Source organism: Sus scrofa, chromosome 17 (genome assembly GCF_000003025.6).
Source record: "Sus scrofa isolate TJ Tabasco breed Duroc chromosome 17, Sscrofa11.1, whole genome shotgun sequence".
Taxonomy (NCBI): Eukaryota; Metazoa; Chordata; class Mammalia; order Artiodactyla; family Suidae; genus Sus; species Sus scrofa.
The window spans coordinates 779811-804480 of NC_010459.5; the positions used below are offsets into that span (position 1 = coordinate 779811).

At 46.6% G+C, this 24670-nt stretch overlaps 1 protein-coding gene across 1 annotated transcript in view; it reads left to right on the forward strand.

Annotated features, from left to right (window-relative positions):
* PRAG1 (PEAK1 related kinase activating pseudokinase 1) overlaps positions 1 to 13599 on the forward strand; it is a 48371-nt gene extending 34772 nt beyond the window's left edge. The window contains 3 exon segments of the mRNA XM_021077408.1: positions 3717 to 4456; positions 12237 to 12633; positions 12636 to 13599. Coding sequence (XP_020933067.1) covers positions 3717 to 4456; positions 12237 to 12633; positions 12636 to 13432 — 1934 coding nt within the window. The 3' untranslated portion in view covers positions 13433 to 13599.

Sequence of the window (24670 nt, forward strand, 5' to 3'; positions counted from 1 at the left end):
AGAATCTAACCTCTGTGGGGCCCATGGGCCTGCTTGCAAGGAGTCAAGAAAATGACAGGACCAGAATGGGACTTTAGGGATGCCCTCTGACCCCACAGAAGACAGCTCCTGCTTGTCTCCTGGTGGAGAAATCACGGTTTCATCAAGAGTAGCCTTAAGAATATTAAGAGCTGAGAATTCTGTGGTCCTGGGGTGTCTAGGGACAGTCAGAGTGAATTATTGCCTTCTCACCAGCTTCGGGTCCACATCTGGAGATAGGAATTCTTTTAGGGGGGAACACCTGCAGCATATAGAGGTTCCCAGGCTAGGAGGTCTAATCAGAGCTACAGCTGCCAGCCTACACCACAGCCACAGCAACACCAGATCTGAGCCGTGTCTTCGACCTACACCATAGCTCACGGCAACGCTGGATCCTTAACCCACTGATCAAGACCAGGGATCAAACCTGCAACCTCATGGTTCCTAGTTGGATTTGTTTCCACTGTGCCATGACGGGAACTCCTGGACCTGTGGATTTCGGAATGCCTCAGGTCAGAAGGTGGTGCGCCTGTTGCCAAATGAGGTGATTTTTTTCCAAATACAAAAACCATGGTATGTGTACGTAATGCCCAGTCATATGGGGAAAGTGCACGTTTCAGCTAAGCCTCGGTTCACTGGATGAGGTCTGTGTAACTGGCTGGAAGCCTTCTTAGGCAGTGCCATCCTCTGATTATTGAGTGCTCTCAGTAGCGGTTGTTGGGTGGCAAACACCTAACCTCTAAGAAATAAAGAAAAATGAACCAGCCCACAAGCTAATCCTTGAAGCCACGCCTCCTCCTACTGCTTAGTCTTCCTGGGCGGCTTACCTAAGTGGTGATGGGGTAGAGATCTGATCAAACCCACTGACTCACAGTTCCCACAGGAAAGCAAGAGAACACACACAGGGCAACAGAGAAAATCACTTCCTTCCAGCCACCTGAACACATGCTTTATTTTTCTGCATGTAAGCAGAGCCTCTTGGTTCTCTTTGGTAATCTAGGGAATAAGAATTGTTACCGTTTTTTTTTGTTTGTTTGTTTGTTTCTTTTTAAGATTCCTGCTATTCTTACAATTGAAAAGTTTTCTAGCAGCAGCTTGTGGGAACTAGAGATGGAGAGAACAGTGGAGGCAAGATAACCATCTGCCTGGAGGTATTTTATTTCAGGAGCAGCTTTGAGACAAAATGCACATGAGAAGCCATTCAAAATGGAGAGAGTGGCTGACTGGACAGGCTATTAGTGCTGTCAGGGGCCTTCCCAGGCAGGTAATCTGGTCAGTTTTCATATTAGGAAACTCTGCAGAGAAAGATTGACAGCTGGCATCAGGGTTCATCCCCTGTGCGCCCTTAGATCAGAGCAGAGGCAGAAAGGGGCGCGGTGAAAGTATCAGGGAGAGCCCTACACAGAAGACTGACCGATAAGGGGTGGGAGTAAGCATAAGGTTTAAAGAGGAGACTAACCAAGAAACTGACACAAACCTCCCCCACTGGTTGGACAGAGGACCAAGAGTCCTGATCATCAGCAGGCTGTCCCTGTCACTGGAGGTGCTAATTAAAGCACTCCCAGGGATTCTGGTCACACTCCACTCTGCTTCCTTCTGGGCAGTGTGGGGTAGGGGACCCAGGACTCAAAGGGTTCAGAGCCTGCTGAGTCTACCTGCAGTATGGCTCTCCCTCCTCCAGCTGGCTGGTCCTTGTGTGGCCCACGTTCCTGCTGTTGAGGAGAGAAAACACAGGCATGTAAAGCTGACTGGTCCTGACTGCGCCACTACTGCATGATTTATAATTAACCTGGGCCTCCTGGAAAGGGTAGAAATCACTCAGTCAGCCCTGCTGGCAGGCAGCCCCACCTGTCATTAGCAACTCGGGGTGAGGTGGGAAGGAAAACTTGCTGTGATCTTGATAAACCACCAAGAAGCCATAGTGATTGCCTCCTGGAGACTGGGAATAGAAGAATCATTATGCTTTCTCTGGGGTTTGGTGAGAGATGGTGGCCCTATGGCCTTGCTCTGTGATATCAGACATCTCTTTGCACGAACCTATGGGTTCCCAGTCCTGTATTCATCGAGCTGCATGTACCAACTTCTGGGACATGGCACTGGGGCTTGTACCGGGCAGGAGGCCTCTGCTGTCATTCACTGATGCTGCGCTGGTTGGTGGGTACAGATGTCAGTGTCTGAAAACATGGGCATCCACCTTGCTCGCTCCTGCTTGTGGAACATCCCAAGTAAGGAGATCCCCATGTCGCTGGCTTGGTGTCAGCCCATTCTGTCCCCTTTTGGCTGGAGAAAGCAGAGAGGGACTCAGGCATATTCAGAAGCAGCCCTACAAAGGCCATGTGCCTCAGTGAAGTGCGACAAAACTAACAGCACTTTGCTTCCTTTGAGGCCTTTCTCCACTTGCCTCAGGCCTCTGTGTTTGTTGCACATCTTTCATTCTAGTTGTGCTGCTAAGGTGGGAGAGGCCCAGAGAGGGACTACATGGCCTGCGTTAGGTGACATGCCCTGTCAATTAAATGAGGGGCACACATCGTAACTGCCCATTTCCTTGACCGTGAGACCCAGGTTTCTTTCCATTTTAAGCTTCAGGACAATAGGATACATTTTGTAATCTATGACTAAAGTTAATTGTTTTTAATTCCCTGAAAAGCTGTTATTAAAATAGTAGGTATATCTTTGAGTCAGTTCTTGGAAAGATATGAGTATTATTTCAATCCTTTCCCGTCTCCATTGTCAATACCATTTCATATATTGATAGGAAGAATAAAGTCCAAGCTTGGCCCCATCTAGACTGGCTACCCATCTCCCCTTCTGTGATGTTTCTGAACATCTCCATGCTCTGCCAAGACCTGAGGCAGTGATGGAACTTTTCCAGAATCACGTCACTATCCCCGTGCACTCCAGGAACTGTGGACCTAAGAATGACTCACTTCCCCTGGAGATTGGTTTCTTCTTTTATAAAATCATATTCCTCTGTTTTCTAAAATGTCTGTGGGTCTGCTCTGTGCCTAAGACCACCAGGGTGTGTGTCAGAACTCATTGAACTAGATGCTAAAAGGGGGGAGTTTTACTGCAGCCAGATTGTACCCTCTATAAAACCTGACTTTTCGAAAAAAATCCAGTCAAGCCACACTTGTTCACAAGTTTGTTGCTATTATTGCAACATTGTTTGCATAATATTAGAAGCAACCTAAGTGTCCATCCAGAGGGGACTAGATAAATAAGTTATGATACTTGCATATGATGGTACATTGTGGGATAGCTGTCAAAAAGAATTAGATCCACACATCATCAGATGTGGCATATCTCCAAGCCATAGTGGCAAGTGAAGAAAAGGAATATTCCAATCACTGGGTACCATTTGTTCTCCTTTGTGTAAATGTGTGCTTCTGTGTTTGTTTGGATTGTGTGGCAGAGCTCCAGAAGGATGCATGGGGAATTCCCAGCAGTGATTTCCTCTGATGAGAGGGACTGGGCCCTCAGGGACAGAGTACGAGGAAGACTGCATTGGCATTCTATACCTTTTTGCATTTTGAATTGTATTCATTGTGCATATATTATCTCTTTAAGAAATAGATAAAAACGAAATAAAATTCATTGTTTTGATCAAAAGAAATAAAAAAAATAAAAATGGCCCACAGGACCCTGAAAGTGAGCGGTATGGGTCTCTAGCCTGATGGTTTCTATTTCTCTTTTTTTAGGCACATCATCTGAGCCGCCGCACTCACCCATCAGCAGTGGAAAGAAGCTCTTTGCCCCTGTTCCGTTCCCTTCGGGTTCGGCTGAAGATATGGCCCCCAGTGGCCCCCTGCAGCCCCCACCTCTGCCCCAGAAGAAGTTAGTGAGTCGGGCTGCCTCTTCGCCAGATGGCTTCTTCTGGACCCAAGGCTCCCCCAAGCCAAGAACTGCCAGTCCCAGGCTGAACCTCAGCCACTCGGAAACCAATGTCTGTGTCCACGAGGAGTCCCACTTTGGTGACTCCTCGGGCCCCGGCCACCACCACCAGCACATCTTCTCCGCTTCCGAGCCTCTGGAGAAAACGTTCAAAGGCAGCGGCCACTGGGGTCCCGCCCGGGGACTGGCGGGCAGCGGAAGCCTCCAGGGCAAAGGAGTCACCTCGGCCTCAGCCTCCCAGCTGAGTGTATCTGGCCAGGCCTCTGCGGGCAGCACCCAGCTTCAGCTCCACAGCCTCTTGAGCAGTATTGGCAGCAGGGAGGGCACCTATGCCAAGCTGGGGGGGCTCTACGCCCAGTCCCTGGTCCGCCTCGTGGCCAAGTGTGAGGACCTCTTCATGGGTGGCCAGAAAAAGGAACTGCACTTCAGCGAGAATAACTGGTCCCTTTTCAAGCTGACCTGTAACAAGCCCTGCTGTGACTCGGGGGATGCCATTTATTACTGCGCCACCTGTTCTGAGGACCCCGGCAGCACCTATGCTGTGAAAGTAGGTACCACCTCTCCTTCCCCGGGCTGGATCCAGGAGGAGGGTAATTCCTAGAATGCTCATGATTTCACTTTGCCTGGCCCAGGACATGATGAGAAGTGATTTGTAAAATGAATAGAAGGTTCAGGAGTTCCCGTTATGGCTCAGTGGAAATGAATCCAACTAATCCATGAGGACACAGGTTTGATCCCTGGCCTCACTCAGTGGGTTAAGGATCCAGCATTGCCATGAGCTGTGGTGCAGGTCGCAGACGCAGCTTGGATCCCACATTGCTGTGGCTGTGGTGTAGGCCAGCAGCTATGGCTCCAATTCAACCCCTAGCCTGGGAACCTCCATATGCCGCAGGTGCGGCCCTAAAAAGACAAAAAAGCAAAACAAAAAAAACACACACATGATAAAAGAAGGTTCAGTCTGTGCTTTCAGAAATGAGCCTAGGTGATCAAGCTGGATTGAGAAGACAGTTGCCTTTTAATGTAACATAGTTCATTCATTTATTCAGCAGGTTTCTACTGAGTGCCTACTATAAGCAAGGGGCTTTAGATCTGAGTGTGTATAGGTGAACATGTGGTTTCTTTGCAGCCAGACAAGAGATAGACGGTTAAGATATCATACTTCCATAGAGCCAGAAGGAGAATTAAACCTGGGTATCATCTTGAACAATAAGAGAAATAGCATTGGTTGAATGATCCCTATACAGCTAGCCTCGTGATGGGTGTATTAACTAGATGATCTCTAATCCTCACAGGTAGGTAGGTTTTACAGGTGGGGAATCTGAGGCTCAAAATGATTAAGTTATTTGCCCAGAGATAGATGGTAGCTGAGGTGGATTTGAACTCTGCTTTGTCTTATCTCCAAACTCTATGCTACCATCCTGACAGTTAAGAAAAATGAAGTTCAGAGAAATGACTAGTCTGAAGTAACAAGGCTCTTTATCTTTGGCCCTGGATCGAGGCTTTTGCTAGCACACCCCACTGCTCTCTTGGCACACAGCTCTGAGCAAGGTGGTAGAACCATCTCTACCCATCTGGCCCCTCTGGTCTCTGTCGTGGACTCTGGCCCTTCCATATGGCCCTGTCTCAGCTTTTGGTGCCCCTTGAATACCTGGTGGCCTGTGGTCCTTCTATAGATGCAGACTTTTGTGAAGAGTGAGGAAGGAACTCTGAGCTCTTTTCTGCCATCACCTGTCCCAAGACATTCTTTTATTTATCTTTAGAAAAAATGCAAAAAAAAAAAAAAAAAAGGAGTTCCCGTCGTGGCGCAGTGGTTAACGAATCCGACTAGGAACCATGAGGTTGCGGGTTCGGTCCCTGCCCTTGCTCAGTGGGTTAACGATCCGGTGTTGCCATGAGCTGTGGTGTAGGTTGCAGACGCGGCTCGGATACTGCATTGCTGTGCCTCTGGCGTAGGCCAGTGGCTACAGCTCCGATTAGACCCCTAGCCTGGGAACCTCCATATGCCGCGGGAGCGGCCCAAAGAAATAGCAAAAAGACAAAAAAAAAAAAAAGAAAAAATGCGGGAGTTCCCATTGTGGAACAATTCCGACTAAGTATCCATGAGGATTCAGATCCGATCCCTGGCCTTGTTCAGTGGGTGGGGATCCGGCATTGCCCTGAGCTGTGATGTAGGTTCCAGACACGACTTGGATCCCAAGTTGCTGTGGCTGTCATGTAGGCTGGCAGCTGTAGCCTGGGAAGTTCCGTATGCTACAGGTTCGGCCCTAAAAAGCAAGAAAAGAAAAAATAAAATGCAAACAGTAAACTAACATACATGAATTGTTCTTGATGGGGGTAGCTTCCTGCTCACAGTAAGATTTTTTTTTTTTTAATATTATGAGTTTTAGCCAAGGAAAAAATTGCAGTGAATTTTACTTTGAGATTTTTTTCGTTTTAAAAATTGGTGGAGTTCCTATCATGGCTCAGCGGAAACGAATCTGACTAGCATCCATGAGGCTGAGGGTTCGATCTCTGGCCTCACACAGTGGGTTAAGGATCCAGATCCGGCGTTGCCATGATCTGTAGTGTAGGTCGCAGACACGGCTTGGATCCCACGTTGCTATGGCTGTGGTGTAGGTCAGCCGCTATGGCTTTGATTCAACCCCTAGCCTGGGAACTTCTATATGCCACAGGTGCAGCCCTAAAAAGAAACACACACACACACACACAAAGAAAAAGAACCAATCCCAGAGTTTCCCTTCCTTTTAGGATGGTGTGTATCCAGTAGAGCAAAGAGTGAGTAGACCTGGCGTGAGCTGAATGTGATCAGCCTGGTTATCGTGTCAGCCCAGAGTCAGGGGTCTGTATCCATCCAGTGAAAGGGATATAAATTTGAGCTCCTCAAAAGTCAAGGGGTGGAGGTGACTTTCAGAAGTTCTTTGCTTCTGCCAACTCAGTGGACTTGAGAAAGTTATCTGTGACTCATCCCTCTGCTCCCACCCTGAATATTTCCTCCGTTTAATTGCATCCCTTACTCTCCCTATCCTGTCTCCTGGCTGGACCTGGGGGCTCATTCACTGTCAGAGACAGCTGACCGCTCCATTTGAGAAAGAAAGTGCCTGGTGGGACCGCCTTAATCCCTCTTGCTCATAAGGTAGTAGTGAGACCTACTAAGGGGCCACCTGGTGCAAGATCTGCTGCTGGATCATAACCTCTGGGTAAAGGGGCTTGGTTTTTATACCCCTAAGTGATTGTGATATGCAGCTTGGATTCTATTCTCCAGTAATAATGTAGATTTAGCCACATTCTCTGAAGAACAGTGCAGAACATTCAGCATTCCCAGGGGCTATTAAAAGCCAGCATCCTTCATTTCCTTCAAAATCTAAACCAGCAAGTAGACCTTAGTCCTCTAAGGAAGAGAGCCCCAGGGGTCTCCCGTTTGATTTTACTGAAGTCTTGGCAGCTGAAGGACTATTTCTGCAACGTGTGAAAAGGAAATTTGGAGAAAAGCTTCAAGTCTGGGGAATAACAATACCAATCTGTAAACGTGCCTGCCTGGTGATGGGGGCGGGGGGTGGAGGGGAGGAGCATCCTTCCGCATGCGCAGCTGTTCCACTTCATTAGTGCTGTTTTTACACGGGGCATAGTCTTCTGAATACGCAGGATAGGGAGCAGGCTCCTTTTGGCGCCACCTGTCTGTCCATCTGTGCCTGGGAACAGGAACCTTGGGCGTGGGTCCCATTTAACAAAAGCAGAGCTCTGCTCTGCTCCTTCCTGTGGGCTCAGGACCCTGTGGCAGTGAGGAGATAAAGCTGCCTGGCAGAGCCCTACTCCACAAATATGAGGCGGGCGGGGGATTGGAGGAGGGAGAGAAAGAAAGAAAGAAAAAAACAAAAAACCTTAGCTGTGTGTGTTTTCGAAGCTGTTTCACGTCTGTCAGACAGCACTCTGGTTCGGTAATTAGGGACCTGTGTTAAGCCAGCTGGGCTTTATTTAACAAACGTGCCTTAGCCCAGATTTTCAACCATGAATTGGCCCTTGGCACCAAAGTTTAAATTGAGACTCTGCTCAGTGAAATGTTTGAAATTTGAGCTAAACCAAATTTTTGTGTGACTGTCTTGAGCCAAAACACAAGTACAGACTCCCTGAAAATGAACCGGGGGCAATGAGGGGAGTTGGGCTGGAAAAGAAGCCTTCCTTTCCCCCTTCCTCTGCCCTCAATCCCAATTCCATGCTGTAGAATCATCTTGGAAGCCCCCCGCCTCCAGGGCTCCCCCACTTATTAATCTGCGCCCTAGCTCTTGTTCAGGGCAGTGAGGAAAATTCTGGTCTTGCCAGAGGACCAGCCCACTGATTTTTGAAAGGCATCCAGCCTAGTTGCCCTTTACTTTGCTCCTTCATTTACATCTCTGTGCAAACTGTCTGGAGCTCTGGCGGGGAGTGTTTACTGGGCCAGGCTTTTGATACCCTTGAGAAAAGGGATCCTTGGAAACACATCCCAGGCTCCCCAGGCTCGAGCCAGCTGCACCCTCTGGGTCTGTACAGTCACCATCCAGCCAGCTATGGATTGCCCAGCACCACCACAGGGCTACTGCCAGACCCAAAGGCAGTCGCCATAGCCACCTTTCCTAGTGAGTGCTCACCTGAGCTAGGCATTGTGTTGAAAGCTGCACCCGCGTTGTGTCCTTTAATGGCCCGGTGAGGAGGGTCACTGCCCTGATCTACAGAGGAGCAAACAGACTTTGAGATAAGTACAACTGATCTTCAATATTCATGGATTCTGTGTTTGTGAATTTGACGCTGAAATTTATTTGTAACTCTTCAACAATATTTGGGGTGCTTTTGGGTTCATTAGTCCAGCAATGAACTAGCACAGAGTGGAGGCAGAGATATGAGTCACCAGACATGTAGATCTTCTTCCGCTGAGGTGGAACTAGGGGATCCTCTGCCTTCTTGTTTCAGCTTTCACACTGTAAACAAGTGTCTTTTTCATGTCTACTTAGTGCCTCATCCTTTTTTTTTTTTTTTGGAGATTTTTTTCTCTTTCTTTTTTTTTTTTTTTTTTTAATAAATGGTTTTATTTTGGTTTTTTTTGTTTCCTTTTTTGTCTTTTTGCTATTTCTTGGACCGCTCCCGCGGCATATGGAGGTTCCCGGGCTAGGGGTCGAATCAGAGCTGTAGCCGCCAGCCTACGCCAGAGCCACAGCAACGCAGGATCCGAGCCGCATCTGCAACCTACACTACAGCTCACGGCAACACCGGATCTTTAACCCAATGAGCAAGGGCAGGGATTGAACCCCCAACCTCGTGGTTCCTAATCGGATTCGTTAACCACTGCGCCACGACGGGAACTCCTCTCTCTCTCTCTTTTTTTTTTTTTTTTTTTTTTTTTTTTTAAGGGTCACACCGTGGCAAATGAAGGTTCCCAGGCTAGGGGTCTAATTGGAGCTACAGATGCCAGCCTACACCACAACCACAGCAACACCAGATCTGAGCTGAATCTGCAACCTGCAACACAGCTTACAGCAATGCTGGATCCTTAACCCAATGAGCGAGGCCAGGGATGGAACCCTCATCCTCATGGATCCTAGTGGAGTTCGTTAACTGCTGAGCCACAGTGGGAACCCCTGATTTTTTTCTCTTTAAAATGGCCATGCTAAGCACTGAAGTCCTGCCTCCTGTTCCTAATGTCTAGAAGGCTGTGATGCACCTTTGAGGGGTGTTAGGTCAGTGTGACTTACAGTGTTGTTGGCCATGAGTCAGTGTTAGTGCATCAACAATATCTATGAATAAGGCATCTTGAAGGGGAAAGACGCATACAACAAGGTTTTCTGTTGGCCAGTTGTGAACATCTTGTGACCAGAGGCTTGCAAGTACTTCACACTGTGTTTCCCCAGGGGCAGTATGGTTCAGCATTCACACATTCAGTGTCTGTGGCTACTTAATAGAACATAACAATGGCAGATAATGAGAATCAGGAGTAACTTGACAATGTCTGTGGAGTTCCTATTTAAACTAAGATCCCTTTCACTCCAAAGCCCACGCATTTGACCTCTGGGACACTTCTCTGATGTGTAAACTTGGGCAAATAGTTTAACTTCTCAAAGTCTCAGTTTCCTCCTGTGTAATAGCATCTACCTCATCAAGTTCAGTGAGATTTTATGAGACACTACATGAAAAATGCTTTGTAGGCACCGTGCGAGAGTTCAGTAGGTGCGCGCTGTAGTTGAGTAGCCCTTAATGGAGGGCATGACTTGAACATCTGTATCCTTAGATGGCACAGCAGCTAGGTCCATACACAGTGGTTGATATTTATACACAAAACTGTTTTTCCAAGGACTCCTCCCAAGTTTCCTTTAGTGTAATAATTTTCCAGAAGACTGCCATTTATTTAAAAACCAAATACAGCTGGATGGGCTAGGATAAGAAAGAACCTGCAGCAATACCCTTTGGACATCATTTTTTTTTTTTTTAGTATAATAGGAAGCAAAGTCTGGGATAAAGTGTACTTCCCTTTTATTTCTATTCTATTTCTCTAATAGAGAATTCACTAAATTAATGTGTTAACCCCCAGCTCCCCAACTGTCTTTTAAAGAGTTTTCTCAGAAGCTGAGCTCTTTTATGCTGGGTTTAATGCTGAGAAGGCTTGTAGAGCTGCAATGTAAATAAATCTCTTTGAAAAGGTGCTTGCATAGAACTTATAAAAACGTCACCTGTAAGCATTGTGGGGCTTCATAAACACTGTTGTAATCGTTCGAGTGTGGCATGCAGCCGCCTAAAGGGTTATTTGGGGATTGTTTGCAGGATGATATTTTATAGATGCCTTTCTTCTCAGGATTACACACTGATCCTCACTTTGTATAAAGCATGGCTGGGATGGCACAGTATTTTTTTGAGAGGGGCACCCACAGACCACCTTCGGTCCCTTTCAGTGTAATTAGAAGGAAATCGAGGCTTGGCAGGGGGCCATTATGTCTGGCTCAAGACTCACTTTCCAGTTGTGTGGCCACCAGGGAAGGATTCCTGTTGCTCAAGATTCTATGGTAGCCAGCACTGTCATTAGGACAGAAAGATGTAGATGGGGTGGGAAAGACAGTGTGGGAATTCCTCAGAGGAGCTTGAGATCATCTGCTTGTTTCTTTCCCACCTTCAGTTCAGAGGGTGCCTGGGGCTCTTTGGGTTCCCCATTCCCTGGAGAGCTTTCTGTTTTCTTTCAGCTACTATGACTCACCCTTGGAGGTAGAGTGCGTGACTTCCACTTAGCGCTTCCACTAAAATCAGCTCTGCAGGTGGTGCCAGCCAGTAGATATATTAACCTGGATCTAGAAACTAGGGCAGCCTAAGAGAATTTGACCAAGCCCTAGAGGTTTACAGGGCCTGCATCTGCCCCTGAGATTCTCCAAGAAGGGAACATCCCAGCGGTCAGATACATCTGCTGTCAGGTAGCTGCCAATTCAGGTGTGAGGGCTGGGTGATGAGGCTGACTGCCTGCGTAGGCTCTTATCTGGCTCCATGAGAATTTGTCCAGCCCATGCTGTGGGCAGGGAGATGTCTTCCTACCAATTCCAGGGGCCCTCACTGCATGTGCTGTAGGAAACTCATTCTTGGGGGTGGATGATAATTTGAGGTTTGACTTTTAAAGAAATGTCCTAATCGCAAAGTGATGGTACCGTTTTATATGCCACCAACAATATATGAGAGTTCCCAGTTCTCAGCATCCTCAGAGACACTTATTACTGTGTGTCATTTTATTATAGCCATTCTGGTGGGCATCAGGTTGGTCTGTCATTGTGGTTTTGATTTGCATTTCCCTCATGACTCATGATATTGAACATCTTTTCATGTGTTTATGTCCATTTACATATTTCTTTGGTGAAATGCCTATTGATATCGTTTGCCCACTTTTTGATTAGGTAATTTATCTCACTACTGTGTTACAAGAGTTCTTGGGTAGAAATCATTTTATCAGATGGGTGTTTTGCAAATATTTCCTCACACTCTGTTACTTGTCTTTCCATTTTCTTAGTATCTTTCAAAGCACACACGTTTTGAATTTCAATAGGTCCATTTATCCATTTTTTTCCTTTTATGGACCATGCTTTTGGTGTGGTATTTGAGAAATCTTTACCTAACCCAAGGTCTCAAAGATTCTCTAATGTTTTCCTCGAAAATACGTTTGTTTGGGCTCTCACATCTTAGTCTCTGTGATCCATGTTGAGTTAAATTGTATGTCTAGTGTGAGCTAAGGTTTTAATTCACTATTTTGCATGTGGATAAATACCCCAGCACCATTTGTTGAACAGAGTGATGACTCCAGCTTTTGACCTCACTTCCCATTTTCCCCACAGATCTGCAAAACCCCTGAGCCCAAAGCAGCCTCCTACTGCAGTCCTTCCGTGCCAGTGCACTTCAACATCCAGCAGGACTGTGGCCACTTTGTCGCCTCCGTGCCCTCCAGCATGCTCACCTCTCCGGATGCACCCAAGGTCCCTCTGCCTGCCCTGCCCTCACACCCCCCTTCCCAGGAGCAGGACTGCGTGGTGGTCATCACCCGAGAGGTGCCCCACCAGACCGCCTCGGACTTTGTGCGGGACTCAGCCACCAGCCATCAGTCTGAGCCCGAGGTTTACGAGCGGCGCGTGTGCTTCCTGCTCTTACAGCTCTGCAACGGGCTGGAGCACCTGAAGGAGCACGGGATCATTCACAGAGACCTGTGCCTGGAGAACCTGCTGCTGGTGCATTGCGCCCCCAGGCCTCCCCTGGCCCCTCCCCCGCTCCCTCTGCCCCTCCCATCTCCTCCGCCGCCGCTTCCAGCGCCCCTCCCACCACCATATCCCCTGCCCCTGCTGCTACCCCTTCCTCTTGTCCCTCTGCCGCCCTCCCAGCCAGCGTCACCCCGACCCCGCCAGCTGCCCCCGCCTGTCAGGGAGGGCCCAGTGAGAAACACTTGCCCCGACTCATCATCAGCAATTTCTTGAAGGCCAAGCAGAAGCCAGGCAGCACCACCAACCTGCAACAGAAAAAGAGCCAGGCCCGCCTGGCCCCCGAGATCGTGTCTGCCTCCCAGTACCGCAAGTTTGATGAATTCCAAACAGGCATCCTCATTTATGAGCTGCTCCATCAGCCCAACCCTTTCGAAGTGAGGGCCCAGCTGCGGGAGCAGGACTACCGACAGGAGGACCTACCCCCACTGCCCGCCCTGTCCCTCTACTCGCCAGGCCTGCAGCGGCTTGCCCACCTGCTGCTGGAGGCCGACCCTATCAAGCGCATTCGCATCAACGAGGCCAAGCGAGTGCTGCAGTGCCTGCTGTGGGGGCCCCGGCGGGAGCTGGTAGAGCAGCCGGGCACGTCGGAGGAGGTGCTGTGCACCACGCTCAACAACTGGATCGACATGAAGCGGGCCCTGATGATGATGAAGTTCGCGGAAAAGGCCGTGGACCGCCGGCGTGGGGTGGAGCTGGAGGACTGGCTTTGCTGCCAGTATCTGGCATCTGCAGAGCCCGTAGCCCTTTTACAATCGCTGAAGCTCCTGCAGCTTCTGTGAGGCCGCCCCTGGCTGCTTCCTTACCCAACCCCCTTCCTGCACCCCCGTGCCCTGCCTTGCTTTGGAAACACCTGTGGCTCCTGGGAAATGGTACAAATGACTGCGAACTTGGATGTAATATATATATAAAAAATGTAAATACAAAAGGCTGAGGATGTCATTGCCCACTCTGGTCTGGTGTCCCTTCCTCCCCAATTCTTGCAGTTTCCCCCTGCAATTATGTACATTCTTAGCTCATTTCAAGGCCCTGAGGATAAGCATGGCCAGCAGAATGAAGCCTGGACTCTGCCCTCACTACCCCATTATGAGAGCTCTTTATCATCTTGTTAACTGACTATTAAACAAACAAACAAACCCCTCCATTTTTAACTAAAATTTTTGGTTGAGTCGTGAGCAAATCTCTTTTATCCCCAAGTGCCTAAATGCACTAATACTTTTGGGGGGTAAAATTGTTTTTAAGCCTCTTATCACTTCAAGAACCCTTAAAGTGTCCTTGATCTTATACTTCTCCTAAGACAGAGCAACAAGCCACAAGGTCCTGGGCATGTCAGAACCAATCAAGCTTCCCTGCTTCTCTACCCACCTAACAGTCTCTTAGGAATAATCCAGACACAGCTGGTGTGATCCCAGAGTTTCAGAATTCAACCCATCTGCTCAAAGTCCATTTCCCATCTTCTAAGGCTGGTTATCCTTCGTATCAGAAGCCTGGCTGAAAACAGAAGCCACCCTAGGTGGTTCAAATGACAAGAACATAACAAGAGACAACTTAGAGAGTAGTTAAAAAAAAAAAAAAACAGGGTTAAGAGAAGAACAAAGGTTGATGAGGCAAAAGCAAGGGCTGAAATGGAGAGGATTCACTCAACCTGTTTCCCACCTGTCCTCCCCACGCCAAGATAGTGACACCAGCCGACAAGAGCGCGGGGACAATGCGGTTGGCAGGATCAGGAAGAATGGATGGGGTGCCAGATGGAAAATGTCCCCTAGATAAGGACAGTGCAAGAATAGAACTCAAGTGTTCCCTGTTTTATTTTTATTATTATTTTTTCATTATTATTATTATTACTATTATTTTTTGTCTTTTTGCCTTTTCTAGGGCTGCTCCCATGGCATATGGAGGTTCCCAGGCTAGGGGTCTAATCAGAGCTGTAGCTACCAGCCTACGCCAGAGCCACAGCAACGCAGGATCTGAGCCACATCTGTGACCTACACCACAGCTCACGGCAACGCCGGATCCTTAACCCACTGAGCAAGGCCAGAGACCGAACCCACAACCTCATGGTTTCTAGTCGGATTCATTAACCACTGAGCCACGACGGGAACTCCTGTTCCCACTTTTAGACTACTAGATCCCCTGCTCTTGTATGCTCCTTTGGGTTTCCATTTTTTAAAAACTCGGTTAACACACTTATTGGCACCTACTATATCAACATTTATTACCTTGACTCTTAAAATGATCAAAGAAAATTAGAAAGCACCAGATATTTCCTCCTCAAAACTAGAGACACAAAAAGTCACTAAAGGAGATCTCATTTTGGCTCAGTGGGTTAAGGACTCAACGTTGTCTCTGTGAGGATGTGGGTTCAGTCCCTGGCCTCGCTCAGTTTAATAAGGATCCGGTGTTGCTATGAGCTGTGGGGTATGTCACAGATGAGGCTTGGATCCGGCATTGCTGTGGTGCTGTGGATCCAAATGCTGCAGGTGCAAGTAAAAAGAAAAAAAAGTCATTAAATACTCATTTGAAGTGAGAACAGCCCAAGGCCCTTGTATTTTTACCTAAAGGGTGGTCTTCCAGCTTGCAAACAAATTAATTTCTTAAACTTTATTAATAACTATGGACAATTTAAAAACAAATGCAAATATCTTAATAGCTGTCCTAGAACTCTAGGAATGTGGCTACCAACCAGAATGGGGAAATCTCCTATGTCCCTTTTTGCATGTTAATTTCACTCCTTTGCAGGCTCTGCATTGTAGCCTGGGACTCCAGGTAATCACACTCACACTTCCAAGCAGCCTTGGTGAAAACTGGTGGTGTGGGAACATTTGTCTTTTCAATTGTTGCTTTGGCATTGAGGGAAGAACTGGTTAAAACCAGCTTCCAAATATGTATAAGAGAAAGAGTTTAGAACATCAAAATCATAATAATTCTCCGTAGGATCCATTTTTCTGTTTCAGGAGGTATTATTTTGTCAGTTGTTTCTTCCTGGGAATCTTCCTGGCAAACCCTGCCCTCGATTTGCTGTCTTTTGCTTTCTTATTCTTTCTCACTTCAAATAAATAAACAATGGAGAGAGAGTAAATGAATATTCTGCCAGGGGAATGCAGCGCTATTTTGGAAATACATGTCTCAAGAGGCACATTTAAAACCTCTGAGTTAACTGCACCTTTTTTTATATGCCACCTATTTCAGGGGAAAAAAAAAAAATTGAGATGGTAGAAAAAGTTTTAAGAACCAAAATGAGCCCAAAATTAAAGGTGGAAAGAGACGGAACTATAGCAATAAATTCTGATTGAGAAGAATGGTAGCGATCAAACCTAAAATTTTTCTTCTGAGCTCTCTGCCAACCTAGAAAAGTAGAAGACAGCCAGCTGCAAAATTCTTGGGTAACTTTAGGAAACAGTTCATCTTGAAGAACAAACCTTTTCCCAGTGCTTGGTTTTGAAGGGACTTTGTCAAGGATTTCCTTGTTTAAAGGTATTGAATGATGTTCCCAGAAGCACATATAGAAAAAGATGAAAAGATATTTTTCTGGATAGGGCAATTTCTTATATCCACTGTTGATGAGTCCAAGTGGGGAGCGTTCAGGCCTAGCTTCATGGAGGTGGTTCTGCAGAATACTTGCCACCCACTCATCTCCATGGATTGGGCTTTATCATGAACGGGAAATCACATGGCTACAAATATTTGGTTTGGCAAACAGCTTCAGTCACACAAAATTCAAGGGCTCAGCGTATTTTTTGTTACCCCAAAATACACCTGGGATGCATGGCTTTACCTGATAGAAAGCTCAAACAGCTAATAGATTTAGTCTAGAAACAAGAGTTTCTTCCATAGGACTGAGGTTCGGAAATAAGCAGGGACCATTGTATGACAATCTCCTAACATCCAAGTATTTAATATTCCTGTTATCTGTGAGTTCATCTCCTCCCTGGCTTTCAACCTGACTACTGGTATTTAAATCCCAGGGTTTTTCCCCTCCAGCTCTGAGTCAAGTTGCCCCCACATCCTTTCCACATTATAATGTTGGTTGTTAATAGGCTTTTCCCTTTTTTCATGCCAAGATGTGAAATCTTTCTCTTCTCCTAAATTCTTTCCTGTAGGCGTTACAAGGCAGGCATCTAAATTATTATATCCTTGCCAGAAGCAAGATAAGTGCTTCAGGGATGATTTATTTTTCATAACACATGGTTCAGATCTAACAAGACAGGGCTCTGGGGAGCTGTAGTTACCACTTTGTGTGACAGGTCTTGATTTTCAAAGGCTAGGGGCTGGAGAAACCCCCTTTGTGATGCACATGTGTACACAAAACAATGAAGATTTTGAAGAGAGAAGACACAAGTTGCTTTAATGACTTCTGTGAAATGTGTTCTTTAAATATACAGCCAGTAAAGGAAACAGGGCTTTCCCACTCAAGAAAGTCCATAAATCTTTGAGGATCTAAGGATAAAGCTTATTAAATCTCATTTCAATAGTAGATTTATAGTGTAAAATCTGCTTGGCTTATATAATAGAGGGTGTGGTAAATGGAATTGATTTATTAGAAAACCAAAACTTAAACCAACTGCTGTCATTGCTAAAAATAAAAGACAAGAATAAAACATCTGGGGCAAGTTCTATGGGATAAAAGTCTTGACAAATTACTCTTTCCTTCTCTTTTCCGATGCTAATTAATGTGGTTAATGACAGTAAAGGAGACCTATTTCAGGCATGAGATGTCTTTGGAGGACCTGTGCCCTGGAAAGGAAGTCATCTTCAGGAAAAGAGTCCTGAATTAACCCAAAAATTAACCCAAAAACAGTATCACTGATTGGGGGGAACTGGGGCTGGACCAGAACGTCCATGATCAATTTGGACTGTTACTGGATTCTGGGTGTTTAATCTTCTCTGCGCAGCATCTTTCCTCCTGGGTCTTGACTACAACCATCCCACCTTTCTGGAATGGAGGAAGCAAAGTCAAGTTTACTCAGGATTTTTCTGCATGCCAACAAGCCAACTTAGTATCAGATTATCCCAGGAGAACTTAAACATGTACACTTATTCTAAATGCTGGAATCAAATCTTTCCAGATCCTTTACCAGAAGTGATGCAGCTCTTTCCTACAAAACACGGTCCAGGACGCGGATGTGCTTAGACTACCAAAACATTTACATATGGGAAGAGGATCTAAAGATCATTCTTCAGACTCCCAACTTAGGGATAATCGGCATGGAGACAGGTTTCAGGAACTGAGCGCTTCTTCTGAGGTTGGAAGAGAGGGCAGGAAATGAGAAAGCGAGATTCAGAGACAAACCATCTGCTTTACCACTTGCCTGGATCCAGGCTTGAGGACTTCCCACAACCCCCAAAAGGATATTCTTTTTTTTTTTTTTTTTTTGGTCTTCTTGCTATTTCTTGGGCCGCTCCCGCGGCATATGGAGGTTCCCAGGCTAGGGGTCGAATCGGAGCTGTAGCCACCGGCCTACGCCAGAGCCACAGCAACTGGGTATCCGAGCCGAGTCTGCAACCTACACCACAGCTCAGGGCAATGCCAGATCGTTAACCCACTGAGCAAGGGCAGGGACCGAACCCGCAACCGCATGGTTCCTAGTCGGATTCATTAACCACTGCGCCATGACGGGAACTCCCCCAAAAGGATATTTTTATGTCTTAGTCCAGTCGGCCTGCTAGAACAGAATGCCATAGTCTGTGGCTTATGACAACAGAAATTTATTTCTCACAGTCCAAGAGGCTGGGAAGTCTGAGATCAAGGTGTCAGTAGATTCAGTTTGGGTGTGAGCCCACTCCCTGGCTCATAGATGGCCATATTTTCATTGCATCCTCAACTGGCAGAAAAGGCAATGGAGCTCTCTGGGTCTCCTTTATAAGGGCACTAGTCGCACTCATGAGGGCCCCACCCTCATGACATTCTCAGTTCCAAATTGCTCCACCCCATAATGCCATCACATTGGGAATTGAGTTTCAACATATGATTTGGGTTGGGGGGAAACGGGGGAGGGTGGACACAAACATTCAGTCTAAGGCATCACTCTTGTCAACCCTTTACTGGGATCATGCTGATACTATTCTATTCTCAAAGAGTTCCAGCAATGTGAAAGCTATAGATGTCAATTTCTTTTTTTTTTTTTTTTTTGTCTTTTTTTGCCATTTCTTGGGCCACTCCCGCAGCATATGGAGGTTCCCAGTCTAGGGGTTGAATTGGAGCTGTAGCCACCAGCCTACGCCAGAGCCGCATCTGCAACCTACAGCACAGCTCATGGCAACAACAGATCCTTAACCCACTGAGCAAGGCCAGGGATCGAACCGGCAACCTCATGGTTCCTAGTCAGATTGGTTAACCACTGAGCCATGACGGGAACGCCAAGACTTCAATTTCTAAGTTTACAAAAGATTCCTTAAAAAGTCAGAAAGACTTTAAGAATTGTGTTCTTTGTGTATGTCCTTTCTTTATTGACCATTCCTATCACTATGATGATGGAAAAAATTTTCATTGCCTCTCCCCTTCCAAGTCTTATTGGTTTTATTTACTTTGAGTATGTGAAATGTAACACGGCATGAAAATCCCAAACTATTCAAAAAGATATACGCAGAGAAGTATTAGCCCCTGTCGCCATCCCATCCATTCCACCCTGCTTCCACCCATACCCTGTAGTTAGCAAACTCACTAATTTCTTCTTTACACTTCCTTCCTGAGTTCCATGTACACAAATGAGCAGATACAAATATATTTCTTCCATCTCACACAAAAGTTAGTAGACTGAAGGTGCAAGGGCATTTTGCTTTTCTTTCTTTTCTTTGTGTCAACAGAAGCTTTCTTAAAGTGAGGAGGCAACTTGATCTCTCACTTGATTCAATAATTGACAGGTTTCATCGCCTTCTCTCCACATGTTAAAACCATCATTTGCACAGCCTGAAGAGCATTCATCCACCAAAGTTTTAATGATCCCTTAGTGCTATTGCTCCTTGGTTCTTAGGGTAACTCATTTCATTTCCATGGAGAGATATGGACTGTTTTTCCTCCCAGATAGAAATCTTGAGGTTTGCCCCAAACCACAGTCAGCACTGGCAGCAGACCCCTGAGTTAAATGATGAATTTTGTCCTTGATCCTCACTCCTCTCTAGAGTGGTACTGCTGGTTTTTGCACTTGGAATTCAGCACTTCGTTGATAAGCCATGCATCCATCCCTTACAGCAAACCAGACCTGCTGATTATGGCCAGGTCTCAGAGGAAAAAATTCTGGAGGTGATCTGCCAGAAAGTGTTCAAAGAGGGAAAAGATTGTGCTACTCTGTGGCTTGGCTTTTCTGTGGCTTTTCCCTGACTGTAGACAGTGCCATGTAAGCAACAAGAACTCTGCTCATTGAAATTGTTTATGGAACTCAGAGTTAATGCCTCAACAAAAGGAGCTTGATGTTGTTGGTCTTGGCTGGGTTCAGTATGAGTCATGCACTGTTTCATGTACCTGACTGACTATGGACAGCATGAAGGGGATCTCTGGCTGGCTGTCCAGTGGAACAGTTCCATGTGCAGACAGGGATTGGGGAGAATGTTGTGGGGTGGAGCTATGTTTCCTGTGAAGAAGGCAGGCAGGGGCACAGGGCAGAGAGAGCCTTCTCACCAGGGCTGATATCCCCCTTCAGCTGGGGCTGGCAGCCTCCTCCCGTCTATGAATCGCACATTTGATTGCAGCCCTCCTCCGGCAGACGCCTCGAGCCAGCTGCCTGGCCCTGGCTGATCGCTGGGCAGACCCCTTTGTTTCAACTCTGAAAAGGCAGCAGCCCATTGGCAAATGCTCTGGAATGAAGAAAACCAAGGGCAATGTGGCCCTCTGGGAGGGGTAGTCATTTCTGAACAACTCCCAACTCACAAGTGCGCCTACAAAGGGGCTTTCACTGGGAGCTGCTCTCTGGGAGCAGTTTGCTGGAGAGTTGGGATTATCACCTTCCAGGGGACAAGCCCTGGAAGGTCTGGAATTTCTCCTTTGTGGTACCAGTAAGGGAAAGAAAAGCTGCAGGAGAAAGACACTTAATACCCTGGAGCGGGCCTGTCAAGAGCCCACCACAAGCCCTGGGAATGGTACCGCAGGGCTCCGTTTGGTGTCTCTGTGTCTGTAAGTGGACACCATGATGTTTAGTGAACAGAAACCAGCCATGTAATCCAGTTCTTTGTCCAGCTCTCACTCACACACCCCTGTGGTCTAAGCACCGAGAAAGGAATGCCTTCATCCGGGCAACCTTTCATTTGTGGACTCCCTGGTTGCACAAACAGAAGTTTCTAGTTGGGCGTCAAATGAAAATATTGGACAACTATGAATGACATAATAATAGTCTCTTTGTTTACCTGATTTCTCCACTCCAAAAGACTTTCAAGTCCTGGCATTTGAAATATCATTTTACTTCCTTACAACATTGCTTTGATGTATGCAGGAATCAAGACAGGAAATCTATATTTTCAGAGAAAATCGAGGTCTGGAAAGGTGAATTGAAAGGTCTGGAAAGGTAGTGTAAACCAGGACTGGTGTCTAGACTGCATGCCTTCCAACTCCACCAAGCATCACTGCGTGGTCACATGTTTCCTGGGTCTCATCAACATCCTTCCTGGCCTTCAACATTCAGCTTAAGTCTTACCCCTCCTGTGAAAGCTGGTGTCCCTTTCACCTCTGCATTCACTCCCTCTCGGATCACTCTTGACCCAGTACTCTTGACTCACCCACTCTGGGGTCACTCTTGGAGAGGCGGGTCCTGCTATTTTTTTTTTTTTAATGGCCACACCCATAGCACATGGAAGTTACTGGGACAGTGGTTGAATCCGAGCAGCAGCTGCAACCTATGCCACAGCTGCAGCAATGGCAGATCCTTAACCCATTGTGCCAGGCAAGCGAGCGAACCCTCACCTCTGCAGTGATCCAAATTGCAGCAGTTGGATTCTTAACCCACTGCACCACAGCAGGAACTCCCAGGTCTTATTTTGTATCTCATTATAATAAAAGTGATAATGAAGTATCTTCTTTGTCACTTAGTAGACTATGAGCCCCTCGAGGGCAATGACCATCTCTGAAGCTAGCCTAGCCCCTTGTGTTGTATACAGTGGCTGCTTAATAAATGTGTTGGTCTCGATGATGACGCATGGCTTACAGGTGCGGACCGCGACCACCGCTTAGGAAGAAAGATACCCCACACATCATCCAGGGCCACGCTTTCACATGCCTTATCTCATGCCAACCCTCAAAGGGGGTCCAATATTCCCAAGGACAGCACACAGTGAGTCTCAGAGAGACTAGGTGACATGCCAAGAGTCTGTACAGCTGGTGAGTGATGGGACACAGGTTGGAACCATGTCTCCTGGGATCAAACACAGCATTCTCCCTTCCACATTTCTGAAGAATGGTGCACTCCCATTCCCATGGGGTCCGTCTTTTACACTGAAGCTTTCTGTTTTTCCACTCTGATGGGGACTACCAGAGCTCCATGACTAATACTAAAATTCAAATCAAAGGAACATTTTACAACTTATCAAGCATGTCATGTGAAGACTGTCTGTCCCTCTAAAATGTGTAGGAACGAGGTGGGTAGTAACAGATGCACAAAAGTTTTATTAGCACCATTTCCAATTGAATTACCTTAAATGCACTCCCAGAGTAAAGATGCCCCCCCCCCCACGGTACCCAGAGGGAGAACATTCTCTCAGACTGCCTGCTTCACCCAGACCAGGGCTCTGCCAAGCTGCCACCCCCACCTACCCGTGCTGAGGCCTCGAAGGGCCTGTGACGTGAGGAGCAGGGAGGGGAGGTCCCAGGCAGCATTGAAACTGCTGTGACTACACAATCACCTTCCTGAAGTGCCCCCACCACTACCCAGGGCTTGTCAAGCTGGTGCCCAACCCCATGCATTACAGCTGGACAGAGAAAGCAGTGCAATTTCTCTGCCAGACTGCTCTAAAACATCAAATTCCATTTCCTACCTGGAACTGAGTTTCCCTGGACAGAAAGGGAACAAGAGTTTTCAAATTTTCAAGCTGCTTTTTTCTTTTTCTTTTTCTTTTTTTTTTTTTTCCACTCTGCATGGGAGATATTTCTTCTTAAGGCTGAGTCTGAGTGTTTTTGAGATGCCAACTTGGTGGCACAGGTCAGATTTATGACAAGGCTGTCCCAGCATCCTTAGTACCTAACCTCTTAAACGAGGATCAAGATAGTGGAGATCAGGATAATGGGGCTCAGAGCTGAAAGGCTAGGCACACTGTCATCGCAGCAGGACTCTAGGCGGAGCATTGACTGAGTTACTTGCAATAGAATTTCACGTGATTTCCCCTATAGAAGACACATGTTTCTTCAATATTTAGGTAAAATGTAGGATGCAATTTGATGGCAACTGCCTGAATTCATAGGTGTACATAAATTTACAAATTATTTAAACGTTTATCAGTGATTTTTAAAACAATATTGTTGAGAAAAAATTTCCATTACACAGTGCTCTATTCTCCGAGCTTCTTCCCAATTTGGGTCAGCTTTAAGACACCCTTCTATTTCCTGTCTGTCCATGCCTTCCTTTCGAGCTGCTTCTCAGTGTGATGTTCTTACAGCAGGAATTCTGTGCTCCAAAATAATTTCTCAGTCTTTCTGGGATAAAGGCTCCATAAACCTCAAGAACGAGCCCAGTGTCCCTGAGAACAGCCCTCGAAGTTCAGACCTCTGCCTGGTTTCTTTTGTTTCTGGTCAGAAAAGTCTATGACAGGGAGCTCCATCCTCAGCAGATTATTTCACTGGCCTTCATAAATGCATGTTAGGGCTCTGGCAGGAAGAATCTCATTTCAGAAGCAACTTTTCTTTAAGTGCCAGGGTAATCGCGTCTACCTCAACCCATGAGGATCGCATTGCAGGAAGCAAAAATATGATAACAGGGCATCGTGGCAGGCAAGTTTCTCTCCTCCCTACCCCCCAGGCCCCGAAAGCCTCCGAACAAACAGCTCTCCGGGGGAGTCATGTCTACATCCAAAGCTGCTTGTCGCTCAGTGGGCCTCCCAGATGGAAGTGTTTGCTTTGGCCGAGAGTGACTATATTCTCTGCATCCGGAATCAGGGTCTGACTGCCACGGGCTCTTTCTGGCTGCAGCAGGGCGGATCTGTGGGTGCCATGCCTTTCCTCCAGCTCCCATCATCCTGGAAGGTCAGAGGAAATTAAGACAATACAAGGGCCTTGAAAATAAATGAAAACCTCCAAAGTGGCAGAGGCTGCCAGGCATGCTGTAAAGATCATAAAACCTCTTTTAAGCTTCTATCTGGGCTGATAATATCCAGCTCTTGGTAAAAACCTGGGATCTTGTGGGATGCTAAAATTACATATGTATATTTTTAATAACACATTAAAGGTAGAAACATAAATATTCCTATTTAACTTTTTTTTTTTTTTTGCTTTTTCCTTTTTGGGGCTCGCAACTGTGGCATGTGGAAGTTCCCAGGCTAGGGGTCTAGTAAGAGCTACAGCTCCCAGCCTACACCACAGTCACAGCTATGCCAGATCCGAGCCACATCTGTGTCTTGCACCACAGCTCACAGCAATGCTGGATCCTTAACCCACTGAGTGAGGCCAGGGATTGGACTCACATCCTTATGAATACTAGTTGAGTTCGTTACCACTGAGCCATGATGGGAACTCCCCTATTTAACTCATTCTTGCATCCATAGACCTCCTCAGGAAATTTACATTAAAAAAAAAAATAAAAGTTGCTGAAACATGTGACATGCTACAATCCTGGGGTGAGAAAGTCATGTTTCCTCTCTATCAGTCACTGAGCTGTAATGCGATCACTGTCGGATGTCCCAAGCCCTAAGTAATGTCTTCAAGTCATTGCTTTTTTGATTGATAGAAACGTGTAGCACTGATCAGCTGTGAATATCTATGATAATCTCAGAAGTTTCCCGAAGTCACTTTTACACCCAAGTGAGACCCCACTCTCGGTCACTAACCACCTGTTTAGAATCCTTATAAGGAATAGGGTAAACACATGGGGAAAAAAACAGAGACCAAA